Consider the following 26,817-nt stretch of genomic DNA (forward strand, 5'->3'; position numbering starts at 1 on the left):
GCTTCGTTTGAACGTGTGTGAAGTTGCTTGAACAACCATTTGACAGTTGGCGGCTCGGTTGGAAAAAATTAAAACGGTTTGATTTTGGTTTAAGTTGTCGGGGGTGGAGTCAAAGTTCGCCGAACATGTTTGAGCATTTGTAGTGAAGTTGCACAAACCCCCATATATTTTTTGATGGTTGGTGCTCAAGTTGGCGCTTCGGTCGTTCGTGTGTGATATTGTTGGTCGAATAAATTGATTGTTCGTGCCGCTGTTGGTAAAACTTGCTGGATGTTTGAATAAACGAGAGGTGGAGTCAATGTTGGTCAAACTGCTTGCCGTGTGTACGTTCCATAACAATGCATAGTAAATCCCCCCGACAACCCAGTTAAAAAGCGGCGTTCGCCCAGTTAGCGAATGGATGCTGTATCAAATTCTAATAACTTCCGGGGCTTGACTTCGCTCCTTTTGAAACTGATTTAAATCCATATTGTACTATGACTTTCAAATACAATCGACTCTACATCTCGAAGTTCCATATTCCATATCTAATTGACGGACGGCACTTCTCCGACATTATCGACGTCAGGACATATTGTGGCGCTTACATCAACTCTGATCACTACCTGTTGATGGTAAACTGCGTTCAAAACTATCTGTCATCAACAATGTTCGGTAGCGACAGGCGCCTCGGTACGACCTAGAGCGACTGAAGCAACCTGATGTCGCCACTTCATACGCGCAGCATTGCCGGAAGAGGGTGAGCTCGATGAGGCCCCTATTGAGGTCTGCTGGAGTACAGTTGAAGTAGCCATTAACGTTGCAGCGCAGAACAATGTTGGGTATGTGGGATGAGGTCAACGAAACGATTGGTTCTACAAAGACAGATTCTGAAGAAGAAAGACGCAGCGAGGGCGGTCGCGCTGCAGCAAGGGACTTAGTAGATCGCCAGTTATAGGCGAGTAAACGCCGCCTGGAAAAAGCGGAGTACAAGGAGCTGGGACAGAAGAACCGTTATCAAGAAACATATATCAGAAGTTCAATGCTTCCCGCAAATTCTATTTTCCTTCTTCTTCTTCTTCTTCTTCTTCTTCTTCTTTTTCTTCTTCTTCTTCTTCTTCTTCTTCTGCTTCTTCTTCTTCTTCTTCTTCTTCTTCAATGGCTCTAAATTCCAACTTGAACATGGGCGGCTTTTCAACTTAATATTCTATTAGCATTTCCTCAGTTATTAATTGAATGCTTCCACGAGCCGAAATTTGCAAGAATGAGGATGGTAACATTTGGTAATCGAAAGGCAGCACTTCGAGGAACACGAAGTGAGAGTAGAGGCAGTGAAGGTCAAGGCAGCAGAAGAGACAACCCAGCCCTCACCTTGAGAAAAATTAAGGATGCCATCCAACAGCGCAAGAAAAGTAAAGCAGGTAATGGATGGTGTCAATGTCAGGGATGTGTGTGTGTGGGGGGGATATTTGTCAAGGATGCTGCTATAGATCTAATAACTGATCGCAATGGCACACCTGAAAAATATGATGTTGGATCTGATCTAATAAAGATCGTCCCGGAAAAGCTAGACAATAAGGGACCGACTGTTTACTTCGATGACATTTACTTCCAGGGTGCAGCAGCCGTAAAAAGTGTAGACAACAACCTTCCGTGCACCATGTTTACGGTACTCGTCACTGAGTGGCGATACCGGCGTTTCTATCTGTGTTGTTAAGCCTGCTACTCTATGTTCTGGGATTTTCACAATTTTCACCATGAGCTCATGGAAGAATGGTAGTTGGAAATCGATAAAATGTATGGGAAAATCAAGTGTTTTGCAAATTTATGGAAAATTGTGGTGTTTTAGAAGAAAGTAGTGATAAGGAATGAAGTATGAGGTGAAAAGTTTATCTCCTGCACTTAGTTTGCACTGATTAGTAGTCTAATAGTGATGAAATTTCGATTTTACTACCATTGAAAAAACGCCATCTCTTGCATTAATCGTTTTGACTGGTACCTTATTGCCAGCTAGACTAATAGTCAGAATCCGGAAAACTTAACAGATACCGGATGAGTGGAAGCAGAGCACCTTTTTCTCTTTCAGTCTACCAAATGAAGATATCGTGATCTCTTTGATCAATTTCGCATGAAAAGCATTCATGAAAGGATGTTGTGCTTTCTGCTTTCGAGGAATGGTCGAGGAATTCGTCTACCTTTGGTCATTCCAGTTTGTGACAGCAGCGCGTACGGACGTGCTTATTGCTCGCGCATTTTTACCAAGCTTTTTTTCTCGTTCGTTGGCTGTGTTTACGTTTTCGCTTCGTCGCGTTGGCGTTGTTTTCTCCCGGACCCGTCATGGGAGACTCGATGACGGGAAAGGTGCCGATGCGCACTGCTCTTGGAGGCGCGGATAACCCCTCTCCAAGCAGCTTTTGCAGAGCAATGTATATTCGTCATTGCCAATCGACGACGATGGAAACCCGCCGAAGAGATGGAAGCAGCAATCGCCGCTGCCGCAGGTGTAACCAGAGCGGAAGGAGAAGTGCCAGCTGATCGCAAAAGGGCTGAAGTGCGCCTTTCGGGTGTGTAACGAGGGCGTGAAGGTGATGCCGACCAACAAGGACCATCACCGATCAATCGTGGAGTTCCTCGGGGTCCACAAATATAAGTTTTTACTCATGACCTCATGACCTATCGCTTTCCACGGCTCCACTACGTTCAAGGACCTGAAGCTGATCGGAATAATAAACTGAGTTCCTGGAGATCCGAAGGAAAGCTTCATCCAATACTCTCTCGAAAAGAAATCGTGTTCCAGTAATCGACAAGGCGAACTTTCCGGCCATCCCGGCTCCCCTACGAGCGATACCAATACTTCCACCTTTGCAACCGCACAAACGGCTGGCGGCCGCTGCAGCATCGATTAAAGCTCCAACACCACAGGCTTTATCCACCAGCGATTGGCTACCACTTCCTCCCCCTGGATTCCGGCCCCCTTCCGGCCGAGGGCGACCCACCGCTCTACACATCGATGCCGTTGGGGTAGAAGTCATCACTTCCGTCGGAGTAATTACCCTCATCGTGGTCTACTGCCCAACTCAAGCCAAGGAGATCGATGGTACATCGGCCGCCCTCCGCAGCTAACGCGGCGCCAAGAGCAGTACATTATCGCCGTTGATCTGAGTGCAAGACATCAAGCCTGGGGAAACTCAAGAAGCAATAGGAACGGCATGATCTGGAGTAGCGATCTGGAAGAAGGTCATTACATCATCCTAAGCCTGGATTAACCCACCCGCTTGAGCATATCCGGTGCTCATTCAACGCTAGATCTGTTCATCACGAATATGGATAACGTATCACAGCTGATCGCCTATCAAGAACTCAGCTCGGATCACTACCCGGTGGTGGCCGAAATCGGTTCGTCGATCAACCGTCACCAATTCTCCAGAAGGAACTACCATCAGGTTCTTCTTCTTCTTCGTTGGCATTACATCCCTCACTGGGACAGAGCCGCCTCGCAGCTTAGTGTTCATTAAGCACTTCCACAGTTATTATCTGCGAGGTTTCTAAGCCAAGTTACCATTTCTGCATTCGTATATCATGAGGCTAACATGATGATACTTTTATGCCCAGGGAAGTCGAGACAATTTCCAATCCGAAAATTACCTATACCGGCACCGGGAATCTAACCCTGCCACCATCAGCATGGTCTTGTTTTGTAGCCGCGCAGCAATTCCAGCAGTGCGTTGATACCACTATCGACTACGAGGTGCGTCCGGAGACGCCAGAAAGTATCGATCGCCAGCTGTGCGCCTTTGAAGAGGCCATCTCGGTGGCCAGATGTTAAAAATGGCATGTTAAAAAGGCTCGTCAGGTAAACAAACCCTCACCAAAGATCTCATTCGTCTTCGTAACGTGCTTCGCAGACAGTAGCAACGTACTGGGCTGCCAGCACTCGAAACCTGTTTGCAATCGCTTGACAAAAGTCATCCAGGCCAGAATGGTGGACCTCAGAAATAGTGATTTTGTTTTTAAAATTCCGCGCTCTCCCAGACTGTGCTAAGCCGTTCTGGAAGTTGACCAAAATTCTAAAATACAAGCCTCGACCTATTCCACCTTTGATCCCATTAAACAACAATGGCTCTAAGGATCGCTTGATAACTCCTGCGGAGAAGGTTGCTGAAATAGGTCGTCACTTTGTCAGCTCACATAATCTTGGACAGCACATCATCAGCCCAAACGAAGCAGCCGTTAACGAGCATGCAAACAACATCCATCTTACTCCCAACGACTTCTCGGATGAGTTGGAGATCTCAGCTGGCGAATTGATGGCCTATATAAAATCATCGAAAAACATGAAAGCCCCAGGCTTCTGCAGCATCCAGAATCTCGAACTCAAACATATGAGTTTCGCTGATCTTCAATCAGCGTCTGCAACTCAGTTGCTTCCCATCGTCCTGGAAGTCTGCGCAAGTCATTCCCATCCAGAAGCCTGGGAAGGATCCTTCCTCTCCAAAAAACTATCGTCCCATCAGCCTTCTCTCAGGGTCATCACATCAAAGCTGTTTGGAAAGGTGATTCACGTTTGAGTGTCTCGGCCAGAATCGCATCGCTTCGCTCACTCACCGAAAAATGATTTCGCTCTAAAAAGCGTCAAAACGCAATCGCGGCGTACGTTTTGTTTATACAGTCGACTCTCTACATCTCGATGTTCTATATCTCGATATCTCTCCCTATGTCGATGGTTTCCTCAGTCCCTTCTATCTACATACATTTGGGCTTTCTACAGCTCGATAACCTTCCTATCTCGATGGGTTATGATCATATTTTGTTCAGGATTCGCTCTCCTTATTTCGATATGTTCAAATTTTTAGGCTACTAGACCATCTTTGGACAATAACAAACACGTCAACAACAGGAAACAACATTTGTTTTGTTGTTGTTTTTTATAGCAACGAGCTTTTTTTTTGATCTAGTACCCATTTCAACTTTCTTTTCATTCCTTGATCTCTCCCTATATCGATGGTCCCTTCAATATCGAGATGCGGAGAGGCGACTGTAAATGCATTTATTAGCCATTGTTTTAGGCGAAAAAAGTTAATTCAATGCATTCAACAATGATCATGAGCATGAGTATGAGCATGATTGACCGCCCACGGTTGCTACTCCGTTATTGCCAGGTCAGTTATAATTACACAGAGAACCAACAGATGAAGTTTGGGACTTCAATATGTAAGAACTGGTGACTCAAATATAAGCAATACCAGCGCCGGCCGTGTCCGAATGCAGGTCAATTAGGGAATAGGTAGGAAATTGTTGACGTGATACTCGCTTTGATAGAAGCCGACGAGTCATCTGCACTTCCACGAGAAATCACTGGGATGTTGGATATATAGGGTAGGGGGTGTGGCAGGGTTCGTTTTGGTAAACGGTATGCCGTGTATAGCGTGTAGTTTGATCGATGAAAACAAAACTTATATTTTTATTTCGGTTAATTCGGAAAATTTCGGTGATGGGCTGATCGTTCTGCTTTCCGCAAAAAGCAGAACAAAACTTTGATGACCGGCCGATCGTTCTGCTTACTGAAGAAACATGTCTGGACGCGATTTAAACTTTTACTTTCTAATTAATTTACTCACACGCACAAAGCAGAACAAAATTTCGATGACCGGCCGATCATTCTGCTTACTGAAAAAACACGTCTGGACGCGATCTCCGATCGTTCTACGTCCAATACAAAACACGAACAAATCTGTACTGAACGGATTGTTTCACCATCCAATTTACATCACTATGGGTCTCCGATCTCGCCTAAACCAATAATAACAAAAAATCAAAGTTTGGGTCGTTTAATAATGACGCCACTTTTTCATGGGGAGAGGGGGGCTACTATTTTGTGACAGTAAATATTCTAGGCATACAAGAAAGCGTTAGGGGGGTTAGAAATCTCAAGAAGTAGCGGACAGCATATTTGAATCGCCTCTAACGTGCGGACTTAACAAAAATCATTATTTAAAGACAAATGTCAGCTAGGTATTCGAAAGCCCTGAAATTAGATAGAAACATGGGAAGACGAATTATTATCGTTGCTACATGGTGACTCATTTAGCTCTCCGTGATATTATTCACTGATAAAATCGTTCATCTCGTCAAAGTTTTAAAAGCTATTTAGGTGGTTAGATTAAGACATATTAACACACACGGATTGTCCTAAATTTGGAAAGCACAAGTTCTGCACACAACGCACAACAAATCTATCTATCTGAAGACTTAATTATCACCTTTTAGGTTTAATATTTTTCAAGCTTTTACCAGAACATTTTAGAAAAAAGAAAAATAAAAACTGAAAAAATGACACAACGAAAAAAAAAGCACTTCTGATTTCCACGTGGATTCTTTTTCGTAAATTTCATATAAATTTGTCCATTTCGAACAAGATATTTAACAAAAAAAAATATTTTCGTACGGCCGAGTTGCGAAAAATATGCAATTATTCAATGCATTCAACAATGAAGAACACGTAAAAATCATGCAATTATGCAAATCGCGATTCGAATCATAAACGATTCTCTGTGCCATGATTCTGATGGGATTTAATTAACGCATGACTTGAATCGTCAATGAGATTTGAGAATTTGAGATTTTACCAACACTGGACCAACGCCGGTTACTTGAGTCTGTCGAACACCATAACATCTTGCTCGAGGAACAGTTTGGTTTCCGACATACCATAACTAACCCGAGCTACCAACATCCTCAGACCTTGGCCTTACTCGATATCGAGAAGGCATTCGACAGTGTATGGCATGATGGCCTGGTGTACAAACTACATCGCTACAATCTTCCCTGCTACCTGGTGAAAATCATCAACCATTATCTGTCGACAAGGACATTCCGGGTCTCAATCAGCGGAGCGAGTTCCAATGCGCACTACATTACTGCAGACGCTCCCCAGGGCAGTATCCTGGGGCCCCTGCTGTTTAATCTGTTCACCTCCGACATGCCAGAACCTCCAGAAGCCGGCATTCTGTCTCTGTTCGCAGATGACACCTCCATCGTCTACCAAGGTACAGTGATCAGAGCGCTAGTGGCAAAACTCCAACGAGGCCTGGATGCCCTGCCAGAGAACCTCACCAGCTGGAAGATCTGTATCAACGCGGCGAAGACCCAGGTCATCATTTTCCCTCACTCTAGATCCCCCATGCCTATGACTGCAACATCATCCTTAATGGCACGACTGTGGAATGGGCCAATGAGGCCGACTACCTTGGCTTGACCCTCGACAGCAAGCTTATTTCCAGGCAACAGGTTGACAAAGTGTAACGTTTTGTTGAAACTACTGTACCCTCTGATCAACCGCCGGACGTCATTGTCCCTGAAAAATAAGCTTGCTGTCTACAAGAAAATCATCCTCCCTGTGATCGAATACGGCATGCCAGTCTGGAAGAGCTGCGCAAAAACCCATCACCTTAAACTTCAACGGGTCCTAAACAAATTCCTGTAGATGATTATGAACACCCCTCCCACGACAAGAACATCTGAGGTCCATCGTCTGGCCGGGATGAAAGCACTACATGAACGCTTTGGTGAGTTTAAAGATTGGTTTAGGGTCCGTTGCGCCTTTTCCAGCGATTATCGCTCGTTCCAATTTGGGGTATCAAATTTTTGTAATGCTTACACCTAAACATCACCTTCAAGAGGTTAACATGTAGGATTATTCAAACGAAACTTTAAAAATATTAAACTTCATACAAAGGAAAAACAATAAAATAATCATACAGATATGAAGGGCTATGTAGTCGAAGACTTGAAATGTAGATACATTGTAATCCAAATTAAAAAAAAAACAAATTTAAAGTTTCCGTACTTGACGGACATAAAACCTGGACAATGCTCGAGGAAAACTTGCAAGCTCTCGGGGTATTCGAAAGACGCGTGCTTAACACAGGCATTCTTCAACGTGTATATAATTATCAACACTTATTTGTTTGTGTAGACAGTTCTCGGCTTTCAGTCTTAATAAGGATCATAAACGGATATCCGTTTATGATCCTTATTAAGACTGAATGCCGAGAACTATCTACATAACCTTAATCAAAGTCGACTCCTTACACACTTATTTGTTTGGAAAGTAGGAATAATATACATGTTTCGTAGAGTATTGATTTTGTATATTTAATTTATTCTCTTTGCCTAATTTACCTTTATAAAAGTATCATTGTCTAAAATACGATATACATTGCTTCTGTAGTTCATAATGTCTCGCTTCTTATCCTGAATGCAGACGGCGTACAACTTCGTCAACACAGGTCTCAAAGGTTCCACGTCCGCTATGCAAGCTAGATCGTCGTAATAGCGCTGCTGAAGATCACCAGCAAGCATGTGTGCTTCACGTTTTATGAATCCCTTAGCGGCACGCTCCTCTTCATCCGCCCTGGTATCTGCAGCCATTTCTTCCTGCGTTGGTAGACTTTTGCCACCGCTGAAAAATTTAATGCAAAACCTAACCTGCAAGTCCACCATCAGGGTAAAGCATGCATTGAATGGCAATCCAATCAGAGCCATCGACGGTTGTCGAATATTGATGCAGTGTTTGTACAATGGCTGCACGTGATTCTCCTCTACCGTAATACCGCAATCCACACTAAGGAATGGAAAACTAGTCCGATACCCCGTACAATAGACCAAAACGTCACAAATCTGTCGGGTACCATCAACAAACTCCACTTCGTTCTCATAGATCCTTGCAATTTCTGGCTTCTGCACAACTTTATCATAGAAAATATTCAACCGCTCAGAACAGCGATGACTAAGGGCAAGCTCCTTGGCAAGAGGAGCAGCAGCAATCGCTACATCCATACCACTGTGGCTGCCACCGATAACCACCACATTTTTGCCAGCAAATCGTGCCGGACTTCGATATTCATGGCTATGCATTTGTTCACCTTTGAACGTTTCGTGTCCCACAATTTTCGGTGTGAATGGACTGAAGAAGTGACCGTTGCACACGAGGATGTAGTCGAACAGATATGACTCGTAACGGTTGGCCCGGAGATCCTTAACCAATACCTTCGGAATATAACAAGACTCAGTTGAACACAAAACAACAATCTTGCCAAGCATAACATCACTCACCTCCCATTTTTCGCAATCCATCTTCCTAGTCACCCTGATCACATGATGTTCAAACTTTATGTACTTGTTCAGATCGAACTCCTCCGTATAATTCTCAATGAACTTTAACACGTCCTGCGAGGTTACGTACGACTCTTCCTGCTGTCCAATGGGAAAATCAGGGAATCCCATAATCTCCTTTGGAATATTGGTCCTCAATCCCTGGTACATGCTGGTATGGATGTCCAGTCCGTATTTGTCTTTTCCGGTTTCATCGGTGTAAACCCAAGTGCCACCCACTTTGCTGGTCTGCTCGAACACTGTCACTTCACCGCCTGCATCCAGGGCATGTCTGGCGGCGTTAACTCCGGCCAGGCCAGCTCCGATGATACCGTAGGTGGACTTGGTCATTTCCACTCGATTCGCCGAAAGACTTCCGTCCCGAGCAACGGTACTGGTAGAACTGAGCCGTTCAACCAGATGGGAAGCATCTTATCATAGATTGAACTTTTTTTTATCAAATGTGTCGCAAGCGTCCGGATTAGCGGGACATACGTTGGCATTATAATTAATCGTAGAAATAATTAAACCGGAAGATACACGATTGTGATTGATTGGCTAGAACAGTAATTTCTTACCCCTTCCGAATGCATCCGTAAAGTCCAATTTCTTTTTATATAGATCTAGATAAAAAGCGAGGTCAGTCACTAGATATAACCGGTAGATGTGTTTGCTAATGGACTCCAGACTGCAATTCATAAATACTTGTTACGAATCCCCAGATTACTGTTATCTTAGATAAATTCGGAAAACGAAAAAGGTAAGAATCACATGGCTTGTGCGTTGCAAGGAGGTGATTTTTAAGAAATTATTTACCCCACGGATTTATGATTTTACATATGGAGATAATATTTTGCCAGTTTGCGTATTGGATTTATAGGTTTACTGACTTCTTCGGTGGATTTTATTATTGTTTGAAAAACATTTCATTGTTATTTAAAAATTTGTACATGTTATTGCAAAAAACTAATTTAATTATTCTTTTACAAATTTCCTACCACTTCTTCATACGTATTATCATCCACAATTCGAAAAACATCTTTCCTGAAATGGAGCAAATTGTCATTGAATCGTTGGCTGCTTTCGTTGTGCAGTCTGGTCATGACCGGTTTAATCGGTTCCACCTCCGCTGTCTTCGCCAGATCATCGTAATAATCGCCCTGCGCCGGTCCCATCATGTGGGATTGATTTTTCCGCAAACCCTGCATCCATTTCTGCTTCATCTGTTCGTGCATATCGGCAAGCATGTCATCTTTTGTCGGCAGCTCCTTTTTCCCCGTGTAATATGCGAGACAGAATCTCGCCTGTAGATCGAACATTTGCGCCGCGCACACGTAATACGGAAGTCCTATGAAGGTCATAGTGGGTTGATTGATATTGATGCAGTGCTTGTACAGCGGATGAACGTAATTGTCTTCAACAACAACACCGCAGTTTGCGCTGAGAAAAGGGAAGCTATAGCGATAGCCGGTGCAGTAGAGAATAACGGTGAAGCTTTCACTGGTGCCATCCTGGAACACAGCGCCAACGCTCGTTAGCTCCGAGACGTCGGGCTTTTGAATCAAGTTCGATGGGAAAACAGTTTTGAACGATTCCTTTGTGTGGTGACTTAACGTTACATGGAACGCTTTCTTCGAAATCTCTAAAGCCAAATCCATACCGGAAGGACCTGCTCCGACAACAAGCACTCTCTCATCTATTGGAAATATTTCATATTTAATAAAAATGCAAACTCAAAATTAAATCAATGCATCTTAATACCTTTGAAATGGTCTGAGGTTCTATAATCATGGCTATGTAATTGCTTTCCTTCGAACAAATCACAATTGCGTACATAAGGCAATCGAGGCGTATGATAATGACCGTTGCAAACAAACACAAAATCGAAGAAGAACGTTTCCATCCTTTGTTCAGGTAGGTTCTTCACTAGTATTTTCCATTTTTTTGGCCCCTCCACTATATCCACTAGGACCACATGGTGCTCCAATCGCACATGTCGCGTAACTTCAAATTTGTCTGCGTACGATTTCAAAAAGCTCAAAATATCTTGCGAAGGAATGTACGATTCTTCTTGTTCAGGGATCGGAAAGTCCGGAAAACCCATAACTTCCTTCGGAAGGTTAGTCCGCAGCCCTTGGTACATGCTAGTGTGGATATCCAGCCCATATTTATCCTTTCCGACCGAGTCCGTGTAGTTCCACGTTCCGCCGAGTTGATCAGTTTGTTCGAACACGATCACTTCCGCACCGGTTTCCAAAATTCTTTTGGCCGCCGCCAATCCAGCTGTCCCAGCACCGATCACGCAGTATCTTTGCCCGGAATCCATTCCACCTTATTTACCGACGAACCAGTTCCCCACACGTGCTACTACAAACTAAAGTGTGCGCAACTGGTGCACTATTAATTTATACTGCTTGACTCATAGAGATGCAAAAATTCCATTGCTCCTTATCAATTGATCAACTGCACTCTTTTCTCGTGCGAACGGTGGACGTCGTTTGCGTACATGATACCCAACCCATTATAGTGTGATTGTGGACTTATAGTGACCTGTCGGCATCGACGGAGAAAACTGCATTGTAGATCGTCCGCCTGTCACAATCTAGCAGGCAGTTGAGCAACGGTCAACGCACAATCACATCCAGTGCTAATCTAGCTGATACGACTATCTTTGTTGATTGATAGTTATTTCTGACGCTTTGTTCTCGACAAGCTTTATGATCATGTCCTTATTTAAAAAGAAAAGATTATATCGTCCAACTATATACATTATGAATGTATCAATAATGTTTAAATTAAAATCTAGCGATAAACTAGCTAGTTGAGACGAGACTATTTCATGTTACAACTGTTCTTAGAAAATCGAAAATACTCCTCAAGCGAAGATTTGTAAATTCTTATAACTGTGTAAATTTCCCCTAAAGCGCTCAAAACTAATGAATCATTTTAGATCCGAATAATCAAAAAAGGAGCAATTGGGCAGTCTAGAGGATCTACTGAACTTGGAGAATGAATATTTGAATAATTTTGAGATTAATTTTTCGTAAGTATTAAAAAGTAGGGGCTGAAAATTGTTTTGGTTCCATTCGCTTGATTAATTCTCGAGTTTCGAAGAAATTGGTGTTCCATTTGTATGGGAACCCCCCTCCCCCTTGGGGAAGAACCATCTTAAGAACAGTGTTGGTAAAAACTCAAATTCTCAAATCTCATCCACGATTCAAACCAAGCACGAGGCAAACCTCACCTGACTCATGGCCCAGATAATCGTCCATGATTTGACTCGCGATTTGCATCATTGCGTGATTTTTGCGCGTTCTTCTTATTATTATTATTATTGTCTTTATTAATGAGGTTTTCGGCCCTTGAATTGCGTTCTTCTTCGTTAAATTCATCGGAATAACTTTTTTTGCTTAAGACAATAGATAATAAATCCATACGTAAACATAAAATACGCTTTGGTTGGATTTTGACACTTTTTGGGGCGAAATCTTTTTTTTTTTTTGGCGAATGCGATTCTGCGTGAAAAACTCATGCGCGATGCTCTCCATGCAGAATCGCAAGCGAGTCAGCTCGCGCATGAGGCTTCGGTGAGTGAGATTTGAGCATGATTCTACCAACAATGCTTATGAACCTTCCCCGGCCCCTAAAACCCTACAATTTGTATGTAAATTTTCATGCCAATCGGTTCAGTATTTTCGGAGTCTATAGTAGCCGTTCGATAACTGCAAATTTTTCACTTTTCAGTTAACGAATGCCGTTCGATAACTGCAACGCATTCTAGACGTCAAACCATTGTCAATCGACGTCAGATGCAATAAAAGTGCATCTAAATGTGCAGCGCAATGCAGCTGTCATTGAGATTGACACCAGTTTGAAGTTTAGCGGTCCGATAACTGCAAAACTGTTGCAACTATCGAATTGCAGTTAAATGACTTGCAGTTATCGAACGTCTACTGTATAAGGTTCAGACAGACAGAAATTCATTTTTATGTATAAAGCAGATGGTAGCTACGGCGTGTTCAGTAGAACAATATTATCACAAAAAAATCAGAAGGGTTATGTACAAGACACAACCGCCCAACGTAAAGTACGTAAGACAGTTTGTTCATTGAGGATTGTAGTGCCATCATACATGAATATTTTTAGAAAATTCATTTGATTACTTATGTCACTGGTTTCGAACAAAACTAGCGTATCTTAAGATATGAAAATTGTTGGATACGATAATTGTTTAAAAAAATTACTATGAAAACCCAAATTTATTCCTCAGTGGTAATGATGCCTTTCTTGGATCCGAATTGCCTTTTATTTGGGTTTTGAAGCATTTGTTGAAATATTTCAATAGAAATATTTTCCGTTTGCAACTTTTATTATTCAGAAACATTCCAATCATAGGCATATCTTGTTTTTCGTGCATCACTAGAAATCATAAAATGTCAATCATGTACCAAAACCCAATTAATTTGGTGGTGATGCGCGCGAGTAGTAAACGTTGCGGACGGGAAAAGAGGGAGTGTGTGTTATTACAATCTAACTCCCACTGTCTGGCAGTGTCACCGGTGTTGGTAAAATCTCAAAATCTCAAATCTCATCGGCGATTCAAACCATGCGTGAGTCAAATCCCATCAGAATCATGGCCCAGAGATTTGCTCATAATTCGAATCACAATTTGCATCATTGCATGATATTTACGTGTTCTTCATTGTTGAATGCATTGGATTAACTGTTTTTCTTCTAAAACAATGGCTAATAATTGCATATATAACAAAACATAGGGTTAAGGCAGGTATTTTCGTCTTTTCGTCATAGTCTCGAAAACCAATAAAGGAGACACTTTTTTGACAAACTCATTCGTATCAAATCTTAAGCACAGGAGATACGTTCTGCTATAGTGGAGCTCTAGCAAATGGATGTTGCTTTCGATGGTTTTAGCCCCTATGACGATGGACGGAAATACCTGCCGTGTCCCTACGCCTCGATTGCGTTTTGACGCTTTTTAAAACGAAATCATTTTTCGGTGATTGAGCGAAGCGATGCGATTCTGGCCGAGAAACTCAAGCGCGATGCTCCCCCTACAGAATCGCAGGTGAGTTAGCTCGTGCATGAAACCTCGATGATTCAGATTTGAGTATGATTCTACCAACACTGAGTGTCACTATGGATAAAATATTCGTGCAACCATTTTATTAATATCATTGCAAGACTTTTGAATCAGGGATCAAGAAGGTGATAACTCTATTGTAACTCATATAGCCCGTTTCAAGAACGTATGCGTTCCGAAGCTTTTGTCGTGTACAATAAGTACCGCATGATTCATTCCTGTAATAACACTTCCTGAATCAAAGTTAAATCCTTCTGATTCAGGCGCGCATTTAATTGGACAAAATATTATTAGGCCGATATAAATATCTTTTAAAATAAGTCCCCCCCCCTTCGCATTGTTTTGCTTAAAATAACAATTTGAGGGACAACAAAAAAAATTCAGGTAAATTTCTTTAACAAATTCGAGGAGTTTTTTTTTCATTTTTTTTAAACATTTTTATATTTATTTTTTACTAGCAGACCCGACGAACATTATTTCGTCTAAAATTGATTTATTCTCTGATTAGTTCTCGAGTTATGCAGAAATTTTTGGTTCATTTGTACGGGAGCCCCTCTTTCCTCCACACGCCAGATTTGGTTCCATTTGCTTGATCTCGAGTTATGATGAAATTGGTGTTTCATTTGTATAGGAGCCAGGTTTCAAAGAGGAGAGGGATCTCGAACCATCTTAAGAACCTTCCCCGGCCCCAAAGACCTCTGCATTCAAATTTTCACGCCGCTCGATTCAGTAGAAGAAGAAGAAGATTACCCCCTCCCACTTGACTTTGCGGAGAGTCGGAGGCCAGTAGACCTTGACCTTGCGTAGACCATAATCTTCTATATAATAAAAATGAGTTGAGATTTCCTTCCTGACGATTTAACTCGCGAACGGCTTGATCGATTTGCAAGATTTTTTCCCTAATCGATTCGTTTTGGGATCCACAAGGTTTGTACAGTGAACGTTCGCTAATTGGGGTTTTTCTAGTTGGGGCGCTTTTTAGTTGGGGGTTCGCTAATTGGGGCGAAACCCAATTAAAAAGCAGCTAAACGTCAGAATGTGATGTCAAAAACGCGTTGACGTTTTGTTTCCGTGTTTGGCGGGATCGATATTTTCTGGCGCGTAAAATTTTCTTTTGTTCAATGCAAAAAGTAAACAACATTGACGCTTGTCAAACCGCCCCAATTAGCGAACGGCATTCGCTAGTTGGGGTGAGGTCGTGCCCCAATTAGCGAACGATCACTGTACATACAAAAAAATGGTGATTTAACGGGGAAATGTAAAAAATCATTAGAATACTATTTTGGGGAAGGAAAACAGCTGTTGAGGAAAACAAAACAAACGGACGAAAAATGATCAAGAGTGCGGTGCTGCAAATAGTTCATTGTGGCATTTTCAACATCCGGATAAAGCTGCATTTGTTTCGCTAGTTTTTAATAAATATGTGTAACGGCCTTATTAGTTTTCAGTTTGCAAAAAAATGCTAAACATTTTTCCAAAGTCGTTTTTAAATATAAACATGTTTATGCAATTACATTGCGATGATTGCATTACTAGCAAGGGAAGGTCCATTAATTACGTAACGCAAAAAATGGACCTTTTCAACCCCCCTTCCCCCTATGTCAAACTTTTTATATGAATCATTTAAAAATTTTGTTTGAATTGTCACACTTCACTCAACCCCCCTCCCCCCTCTAAGCGTTACGTAATTTGTGGACGTTCCCCAAGGGCATTGGCATTGATAACAATTGATCGTCTCATGCCTGCACAAACATGCCCCTATCTGCATCACTTTTTATATACCATGCACTACATTACGCATTTTCGTTACATTTGTTTCGACCGCGGTCACTGGTCCGGCTCCATTGTTCTACTTTTTGTGCGAAACACCGCACAAAAAGCAAAGTCCAAAAGCCAACCGCACTGAACGGCGACGACCGAAACGTGACTCTTGCGGGCAAGAAAAGAGGGTGCTGCCAAAATGATCCGATACCCTATTTTAACGTCCTAACCCAAAGTTTCAATATAATTGACAAATTGGTAGAGAATTTCCGCGTAGATTGATATATAAATCTCAAAAATCCATCGGAAGATAAAGACGCTATTAAAGTTCAAAATCTTACATGATTTCGTGACGGTCTCGAATTTGGAAATTTTCATTTGTCCCCCTGTATCCGAGTCTTCCCCTTAGACGTAGTTTACGTCAAAATGAGCATGGCTCAAATTTCAACTACGTGAAAATATAGCTTCTTATCTTTCATTTCCTGGGTATTTTAAAAAAATCTACCGGGGGGTCCCGAACAACTTTTTTTTTCCTTTCCAAATGGAACCTGCATTCTAATCTAATACCAGCTGCCAGTCACGAGTCGCTCACGAGTTGACTCGTCATTTATTTTTTTAACTATTTTTCATGAATTAAATGCAAGGAATGAATATTCTTCATGTACTTTTATTTTGAACCTAATTTCAAAGGCTCAAATATGGAAAAGCATGACGGAGCCAAAATTATAAAGTTCAACATTTGGCTAGCAAACATACTTCTTCGCAAGGGTTGAACCCACTAATATTTTTAACAGTGTTTGTTTAGTTTCAATTTTATACTTTTTGGATTTAAATGAAAATTAGCGAAATTCGGAGTTCAGTGCGTGTTCTATCATGTTCCGGACAGCAGAACGATCGTGCGGTCGCCCGAATTATTGTGTTCTGCACTTCGTGGCCGGTAATAAAATTAATCAGTTCAGTGCGTGATCTCTCTTGTTCCGGACAGCAGAACGATCGCGCGATCGGCCGAATTATTCTGTTCTGCATTGCGCGGCCGGTAATAAAATTAATCAGTTCAGTGCGTGTTCTCTCTTGTTTCGGAAAGCAGAACGATCGCGCGGTCGGCCGAATTATTCTGTTCTGCATTGCGCGGCCGGTAATAAAATTAATCAGTTCAGTGCGTGTTCTATCATGTTCCGGACAGCAGAACGATCGTGCGGTCGCCCGAATTATTGTGTTCTGCACTGCGCGGCCGGTAATAAAATTAATCAGTTCAGTGCGTGATCTCTCTTGTTTCAAAGCGGGCTTGGTAGTCATAAGGCTACTGCTTCTGCCTCATACGCAGGAGGTCGTGGGTTCAATCCCAGGTCCGTTCCATTCTCCTACTTTGTATCTTTCTCTTTATTTATCATGTTCTAGCAATCGCTAGAACTGGAAATGGACTTCCATACCGTTTCCATTACTATTCCTATACCTTCAACTTGAGTATTCTATCAGTAATCTGCTAGAATTGGAAATGAACTATAGAGCTCGTTTCCTACATCCAATTAGAAAATCCATCAGTTACCTTCTCCTATCTATCACATTGGCAGCTCGTTAACCAAGACGGACCTCTGCCTCTCCAACCTAACCCAGAAATTCCAACAAATTCCGCATGAACTCGTGGCAAGTGCAGAGGTATATTCGGCTTGCAGTGGGCGAGTGATTGCATCATCATTTCCTCCCCCTTCCCTACATTGACTTGCATTCTGACGTGGCAGGCGCCAGTATGACCTAACAAATGAGATCACCAGTACTTGTACATTGAAGATGTGTGCTAGTCCCAAGCAAACATCTGTTGGTTCCCTGTGCAAGAACAGCTGATCTGGTCATAATGGAGTAGCAACTACGAGCAGTCAATCAAGCTCAAGCTTAAATGAAAATTAGCGAAATTCGTAGAAATTATTCCAGATAATTGAGAAATTTCAAATTGATTGTTTGAGCTCAAAAAACGACAGGATTCCGACATTCAAGACATAACGATTTCTGAAAACCTAATGATTTTTTATAACATTTCCAAGATAATATAAAACTATTTTAACCTACCGAGATAAGCATGCCAAGACCATGCTGGCTGAGTTGTATTCCCGGTTCGGTCTAGGAAATGTTTAGGTTGGACATTTCCTCGGCATTTCTATGCGGGTTGGTTTTATAAAGATATTTTTGGTTTTGAAAATAAGGAATACATTTTATTCTATGGAGTTTTTATAAATATTAACGGGGCTTAATAATTAGTAAAGCTTTTCTAAATTACGCTTCTGATCATTGTTGAGCTAGATTTCTTCCACTAGATAGATGAATAAAAGTAAAGCTCATCGATTACTTCAAAGTCTGGTGGTTGTACCAAGAGTCATGAAAATAAGTGTCTTTTTAGAAGAAGATGCATTTGATGCATAGGGCAGGAGATTGATTTTCGTTTACTGGTTAACTTTTCTGAACTCTTAGGCAATTTAGATTTTATTAGAGTCATCCCTTCAGCACGATTTTTGTGTTTAAAAATTCAAACTCTTCTCCAAAAACTTCTAAAACTACCCTGGTTCTGATCGTCCAGGTTTTGTGTTTGCGTTTTATGTTGGTGGTATTCGGCTTGACCAAATAATTGAACTTTATTGAAAGTGATTGCCAAAAGCAAAATAGCAATAATGCGACAACACAATGAAAAGTGGACTAATTTTTAAATTGGTAATGAATTTCGAGTGAAAATAATCGTTTCGAATGAGTATTTCTCCAAGCTCACGCAGAGCAATATCATAGAATGTTGCATGTTTTCCACAACATTTGTAGTAAAATGAATTTGCTTGTCTGGATGAATCACTCATTCTCATCAACTATGCATCGCAGCGATATGATCTCTAGGACAAAATACAGTACATATTTTTAAGTTTTTTTTATACCCATGTCACTTTTTGTTGAAATCAGAAGAGATTTTATTTTAAACTAAAAGCTAGATATTTACTTCATTTTTGCCTTTATTGTGCACTTAGCATGACTCATTTTTGCGCTCATCTGTTTACCGTATATCAATTGAAATCTGATTTCTATTTGAATGAGGTATTAAGGATTTCTATGAGCATGTTGGATAGTTTTTAGTGATAAATTGAAGTTACACAATCAAAGATACGCCAGAAAAAAAAGTGTAAAAAGTGAATTATGTGTATCTACATTACTTCTCCTTCTTCGTTTTGGCATTACATTCCCCACTAAGACATTGCCGCCTCACAGTTGAGTGTTGAATCAGCACTTCCACAGTTATTAACTGCGAGGTTTCTAAGCCAAGTTACCATTTTTTTACCATCAAATTTACCACCAAAGTTTCAATTTTGGTATATATTTGGGAAAGAATTGGGTTTATATGTGCATAAGATGACGATGCAGAGCATAATCTCCACCCAAGCCTTTCTTAGCTGTTTGCAGGGGATAACATAAATATATCGAGTTCGGCTTCGTCATGCACTTTGACGCTTGAGCTCCAACAAACTATTAATTTAGACTATAACTTGGTAATTTCGGTAGCCCTGAGTTTATATACGATTTATTGGAATAAAAAAAATCCAGGAATCTCATTTTAAATGGGACGCGATAAATAATAATCGTTGGTCTTCCAACTACAAAGATCCGTTTCAGGGCGAAAAAAAAGTTGTTCGAGACCCCTCGGTAGATTTTTTTCAAATAGTCACGAAATGAAAGCTGAAGAGCTATATTTCCACGTAGTGAAAGTTTTGGCGATGCTCATTTTTTTGTCATAAAGGTCCCCCATACACACGCCGTGGTAGCGTCTTACCAAAAAGTCATTAAGTTTAGTTACATTTAGCTATTGGAAAAGCGCATTTGGGAAAGAAAACTGGATCACAGGATCATCATTTTCTGGACAGAAATGGTTGATTACAAAAATGGCCTACTTCGGTGGCATCGCCGTGGTAGCTTGGTTGCTGTTAGTGATTTCATCAATTTCGACGCGCGCTTGTGATTCTGCTACCGAAGGGCAACTGTCCGTCGTCGCCAAAGGATTAATTTTGCACTTTGAAGAAAATCAATCTCGGATCTGTTGTATAAAATGGCGAATCGGAAAAAAATGATTTTATTTTCAATGACTATGAAATACTAACAAAAACAAAACCAAAGAACCTTGCAAAAAAGGCAAAAAAGTGCACTTTCTGCCGACGACAGTAAAATCGATAAAGACGCTACTTTAGAGGAAATTTGTTCACAGCATTCACCCATCGGCGACCGTTGCTCAGACCGACAGACGCCAAACGATTATGTTTCGTACTATGAAGAAAATTTCGTCTTGTTCAAAATTATTTTGTTACTCTTTTAAACAAAACGTATTTTGAATCAATAACAGTTCATAACCAAATTGAACATCTTGCGGGAAAATTTCACAGGATGCTTTGAAATTCCAGTCTCCCATGCTTCGGGACCGCTCTATGTAGAATCCCGATCAAAATAGCTTGCGCGCTCCAGAAAGCAGCTTTCTTGTATCTAATTAATTAATCTTATTCGCTTCACCCCTTCGTTAATCGTTATGAGTGCACATCATATTTACACCCATATCAGGTCACAAAGGGGGGGCGGGGCTAACGCTTTTACTGTATTGAATACAAGAAAGCTGTTTTCCGGCGTGCGCGATCCATTTTGATCGGGATACCGCAGAGAGCGATCGGAGAAGATTTCACGCAGAACGGACTCAGCAGCACGAATGTGATTTTGCTACCCGAAGGGTAACTTTCTGTCATCGCCAAACTATTAATTTTGCACTTTGATGAAAATGCTTGGATCTCGTGTAAAATAATGATCCTGTAAAGAACCGACATATTCCCAATAATGCAACTTGTGGTACAGGAAAAATCCGAAACCCAATTTTTTATGCCAAATGTCTTAGAAATGCATGAAACGTCGAGATCTGGTGTTGACTTGACGTTTCATGCACTTATAAGTCCCAAAAATTATCCAAGTCGTCCTGATAAAAAAAGGTAACACCAGATCTCGACGTTTCATGCATTTTTGAGACATTTGGCACCAATTTTTTTTTAATTTCGAAAAAAAAATCTAAGTTCCAAAAAATTTAAGTCCTAAAAAGTCATATTTTTTTTTTCAAAAAATGTTTTTCGTGGTAACACCACATCTCGACGTTTCATGCATTTTTCAGACATTTGGCATCACAAAATTTTTTATTTAAATTTCGAAATCCCTTCTAATTTCCAAGTCCAACCCAAGTCCAAGTCCCAAAAATTCTTTTTCTTTTCATTTTTTTAGATAGCGCCAGATCTCGACGTTTCATGCATTTCTAAGACAACTGGCATAAAAAAAATGATTTCGACCGTCTAAGACGAGTTTAGTACACTTCATTTAATTCCACTACGTTTTGTTATCATAGGTGCCACGGGAGGTTTTTGGGATTGCGTGGAAGGTTATAACAGTAGGAATCGTTTTGGTATAACGTGAAACACAGAAAGAACTAAGATAGAAATACAAAGGAGGAAACGGACGAGCCTGGAATTGAACCCACGACCTCCTGCTTATAAGGCAGAAGCGGTAGCCACTAGACCACCGAGCTCGTCTCTAAAATGCATTTAGAAGTATCACCTCAAAAAATCTTGAAGTTTGATACCCATATTGATAGGGTTCTGAACGATTTTTAAATTGGCCACTTCCCCCGGGGCACCTGGAACCTACTACAGAGTGGTCAGGGCAACTGATCGTCCTGAATATGCTTCCTGAAGCATCTCCATGAAAAATCTTGAAGTTTGATACCCATATTGAAAGGGTTCTGAACGTTTTTCAAATTGGCCACTTCTCCCGGGGCACCTGGAACCTACTACAGAGTGCACTATGGGGAATCAGGTGCCCGAAAATAAAAAAAATCGACTTTCTCTGATTCGTAATTCAAGTTGACCTACTAAATGCTAATGCTTTGGAGCATTAAACCCCAGCATATCAGCACTCTAAGTTATATGGTTATCAAGATATAGGCATTAGAGCCAGACACTTTTTAGTTCTTGAAAAATCAATGCATTATTCAACTGTCAATATCTTCGGCTACAGTAGGCTACAGTACTCTTTAAAAAGTTTCTGAAAGCTTGTTTCATGGACTTGCGAAGAACGGGTTAGTTATGGGAAAATAGGTAGTGAAACATCCGAAAATGACCCGAAGAAAAAAAAAAAAAAATTTCATACAAAAAGTTCCATACAAAAAAAGTTTCTCAAAGTTTCGCTTAGCGACTACCACTACGACTTTCTTTGGACCTCCCAGAAGGCATTAAAACAAATTCCAGCTGCTTATGGCTGCAAATCTGCGATTCCGATCACTTTTTCAAAAAAAAGTCATTAATTTTGAAACATTAAATGTAATTATTCTCATAATACACGGCAGACTGTGATGGGCTGGATACAAATCCCATGCGTATGACAAAAGAGCATCAAGAACAGTTAAAATAGAGATAGTAGATAACACGAAAAGTGTCGTAGGCTTCGTGGTAGGCCGTGTACACGATAGCTTATGCAGCTATATGATACTCCATTTGGCGTAGGCTCACCAAGAGGAGGCAACTCATTATCTATCAAGTATCAAGCAAATAAATATGAAAAAAAAAAACAATATACTCTTGAAGGTTACGAAAATACTCTAGGCTTGATTTGAAATTATTTCATAAAAAGTAAAATTTTGATATTAATTAAAATCCAATATGTGAATACAAGAAGCAAAAATGTCTGTACCTAAGGACATCTTTCGATAATTATTGGTATGTACCTAGGTGAAATAAAAAAACAGAACATTTATGAATGTCTATCTGAGTGCATAGTGAGCTGTGATTGCGAAGGTAAATCGTGTGAAGTGTTTGTACTTATTATTTGGTGAATCATGAATTATAGGCAACTCATTGAAGTATTTAGAGCTCACGAGGGACGTCAGGTAGATCGCGTTGAAAAAGCTTTGTAATATATCTGCCAAAGCTTCGTTGTAGATAAACAAAAAAGAGTCAACTCCATACAAAATTGAAAAATCTGCATTTGAAATTTGAAAAAAATGGCAGGCCGCATCCCGGTCCAAAACTTACTTTGACTCATATAATGAGGAATGGCTTGACACAGAATTTGAATTAGAAGAATTTTATCATGCTGAGCCAGTGGCTTCAACATCTCGTGGAAGGCCATCAAAAAATTTTAAGGATTTAAGTGAGCGTACGAAGCGCAGAAGAATTAATGACGAGCTAATGGATCCAAGAGAGGATACCATAGAAAAAGCGCTACTGGGAGCAAGAAGAACTGCCTACAACAGAAGTGATACGAGTATGGTGAAAGTGATAGGCCATATTTTAAAAAACCGAGATCACGCTTCCAGAATGTACACTACTCTAAGTGATTCTCATGGAATGATGTCCGATGAAGAAACTTTTGAATATTTTCTCGATTGTGATATGAGTAAATATGTGTACGAACAAACACATAAAAAAAAATCCTGCAAGATTTCCTACTTACAAAGTGATACAAAAAATGAAAGCGATATGTTCTCCTCCGCTGGATTCCATAAAAAAAACGGCAAGAAAAATACAGGTAATGAAAGATAGACCATCTCCCATGAAATGGAATAATATGTAGAATGGAACGGTTTAGAGTTGAGAGAATAACAAAATCATATCTTTATTTAAAGTAATTGAATAATAACACGCACATACGTGGTCACCAGTACGGTGGCTTGATCAGAACTGTCCTTTTTCGAACATTTTTGCCGAGGGGCTACCCGATTCTCCCACACGGCCTTTCCTGACACTACTTTCGACCCGGAAGTGTCCATGGTTTAATGCAGTCACCAGCAGTAGTCGTCTTCCTAGGTCCATCGGCTTCGTCACAGGCCTTGAGCACTTCATTACGATCGTTGGGTAGAGCTTCAGTTATTTCATACGGCCCAAAGAATTTCGGTTTAACTTTCAGGCCCACACCGAACTGGGTCTTCGGTATCGCCACCAGATCTCCAACTTTGTATTTCACCGTTGGCTTACGGCGAAGATTATAATACTTCTGGTTCTCTTCTTGTATCTTCTGGATGTTCTTCTGCGCTATACTCCGCAACCCGCTCCGTTCTTCTTCAAAACACTTTTGAATCTCTTTCCGCAGCAATTCATGTAGGATGAGGTCTTCTTTCGTTCGCATCTTCACGCCAATCAGTAGTTCGAAAGGTGTCATGTTAATCGCTCTTTGCCAACTGTTGTTTAAGTACTTCTGAACGTCACCTACATGCTTAAACCATTCTTCCGGTTTGTCGATGGACATCTTGGTGATCATCGGAATAATGATTCGATGGACACGTTCCACTTGTCCATTGCCACGAGGCACTCCAGTAACGATCTTATGTAACTCAACGTTTTCATCTTCGCAGAACTTAGTGAACAAGCCCGACGTAAATGCGGCCCCTCGATCAGAAACGATTCTTCTTGGATTACCGAAGGTATCGGTGATAACACGTAACTTCTTTATCATTTCTTCTGCGGTTGTTGACTTCGTGGGGAACAGCCATACGAACTTTGTAAAGACGTCAATAACGGTCAAGATATAGTTGTAGGACTTCCTTGTAGATGGCATGGGTCCTAGGTGGTCGACATGAAAGGTGTCTAAAGGAACATCACCTTTCGGGATGGGGTGCAGTTCCCCCTCAAGCTTTCCCCGTTTCTTCTCACTAACAATGCAAGCAACACAGGTAGCTATACACCGTTTGATTTTGTCTTCCAGTCCCAGTATGTAGTAATCCGCGATGATCCTTTTCTTCACTTTCTTGACCCCGAAATGTCCTCTTTCATGTGCCGACCGAATTATCTCTGTCTCCATTGACTCTGGAACATAGATCCTTTTTGACTCTCCATCACCTTTGTACAAGATACCATTGTCCACAGAGTAGTCATCTACCTTATCTCCTTGCTCCAAACTAGATAGAATCGTCATCGCTTCTTCATCGTCCTTCTGTGCCGCACGAACCTTGGCGACAATTGGTGCAGATATGACCATTACACTTGCTCTGGACAGAGCATCAACATGGGGCATCTTATCTCCACGGCGATGTTCAACCTCATAGTCGAACTCAGCGAGATCCACGACCCATCTTGCAATACGTGGGTTAAGCTTCTTCTTGGACATCGAATCTTTGAAGGCCATACAGTCCGTAATGATTTTGAATTTCCGTCCAAGTAGGTAACAGCGGAACTTTCTAACGGATTCGACAGCAGCCAACGTTTCCAACTCGTAGGAATGATAATTCTTTTCGGAACCATTGGTTAATCGACTGTAGTAATAGCAGGGGTGGAATTTCCCATCGTCCTTTGCTTTTTGCATCAGAATACCAGCCAACGCTTCCTTGCTGGCATCGGTATGAACTTCTACGTCGCCATCAGGGTGAAAAATACGCAATACTGGGAAGCTAGCCAAAATTTCCTTAACGTGGTTGAAGGAATACACTGCATCGTCATCGAACTGAAATAAACTTCCCTTTTTCAACATACCTGAAAGCGGACGCGTTATACTTGCGAACGCCGGAACAAACTTCCTGAAGTAGCTGGCTAGTCCATAAAACCGTTGCAGTTGCTTCGCTGTTGTCGGCTGCGGGAAACGCAACAATTTCTCGACCTTCGCTGGGGCCGGTTCCACACGACCATCGTAAATTGTGTAACCGAGATGTTCCACTCGACGTTGCAGGAAAGCACACTTCTTCCAATTAAACTGCAATCCAGCCTTCTTAGCCACTTCCAGTACACGTTTCAACACTTCTAATCCTTGGTTTTCATCACCTGACGGAATGATGACGTCGTCCACGAATGCCATAATCGACCCGTCATTAATCAAATCTTTGAACACTGTGGTGATGAATCGATTGAACGCGTTACCACTGGTGCACAATCCAAACGATGCTCGAAGGAATTCATATTGTCCGTCACTCGTCACGAACGCGGTGTACTTGCGACTATTTTCATCCACTGGTATATGGAAGTACGAATTCTTCAGATCGAGCGTCGTGTAAACGCGAGCTCCCGAAAGCTGATCGATTTGCTCCTCTACGTTGGGCATCGGAAACTTGTCGCGCACCACTTTTTTGTTCAGTTCGCGGTAATCGATACAAACACGGTACGATCCGTCCTTCTTCGGAACAACCACAACCGGACTTGCATATTCGCTTTCGGATGGCTGTACTATGCCACTATCCATCCATTCACTGATTTGTCTCTTCACCACTTCCTTTTCCAACTGCGCCAAGCGACGTGGATTTTCGCACACGACAACGTTATCCTTTAGTTTAATCGATAATTCATTGGCTGCAACCGCCGACTCACTCGACTTGTAGTTCTCAACTAATTCCAAAACTTCTTCGCGGTATTTGTACGGTACCGAAATTTCGTCTTCACCAATGTACCCCACACGACGGATCCATTTGGCATCACACGGCTCTTGATCTCCGACTTTTGTTGAAAACTTTTTCACACGCGCACCGTCGGGAGTAATCGAATAATCAACACTGTTTAGGAAATCCATTCCAATCAACAGCTGCATGTCGATGGCGTCGACCGGCACGACATAAAAACGCATAGAGTAATTCTCATGTTCAATTTTGGCGTCGAGATCTGTTTCACCGCAAACCATGTTCACTTTGCCACCGTAGCCGCGTACTTTCATCGATGATTTTCTTAACGGTGGACAGGATTCCGGTAAATCAGTCCACAAATCCCGCCGAATCAACGAAATTTCACTCCCGGTATCGATTATCGCGGAAAAGTTGCAACCGAACAACTTTATTGTCAAACAAGGTTTGCCGTCGGCTTGCA

General features: G+C 41.5%; 2 protein-coding genes across 2 annotated transcripts; both read right to left on the minus strand.

The window, feature by feature from the left end:
• Nucleotides 1-8,119: 8,119 nt before the first annotated feature.
• On the minus strand, nucleotides 8,120-9,506 carry LOC134223755 (uncharacterized). Its single transcript, XM_062702947.1, has 2 exons — nucleotides 9,094-9,506; nucleotides 8,120-9,027 (listed from the first exon to the last, which is right to left on the minus strand). Exons 1-2 carry the CDS (start codon nucleotides 9,481-9,483, stop codon nucleotides 8,152-8,154), a joined length of 1,266 nt encoding a protein of 421 aa, XP_062558931.1. The 5' UTR covers nucleotides 9,484-9,506; the 3' UTR covers nucleotides 8,120-8,151.
• Nucleotides 9,507-9,522: 16 nt separating this feature from the next.
• LOC134226624 (senecionine N-oxygenase-like) lies at nucleotides 9,523-11,612 on the minus strand. The gene is made up of 2 exons (XM_062707511.1): nucleotides 10,894-11,612; nucleotides 9,523-10,828 (listed from the first exon to the last, which is right to left on the minus strand). The coding sequence occupies exons 1-2, from the start codon at nucleotides 11,456-11,458 to the stop codon at nucleotides 10,116-10,118; spliced, it is 1,278 nt and encodes a 425-aa protein (XP_062563495.1). The 5' UTR covers nucleotides 11,459-11,612; the 3' UTR covers nucleotides 9,523-10,115.
• Nucleotides 11,613-26,817: the final 15,205 nt, after the last annotated feature.

Source organism: Armigeres subalbatus, chromosome 3 (genome assembly GCF_024139115.2).
Source record: "Armigeres subalbatus isolate Guangzhou_Male chromosome 3, GZ_Asu_2, whole genome shotgun sequence".
Lineage (NCBI taxonomy): Eukaryota > Metazoa > Arthropoda > Insecta > Diptera > Culicidae > Armigeres > Armigeres subalbatus.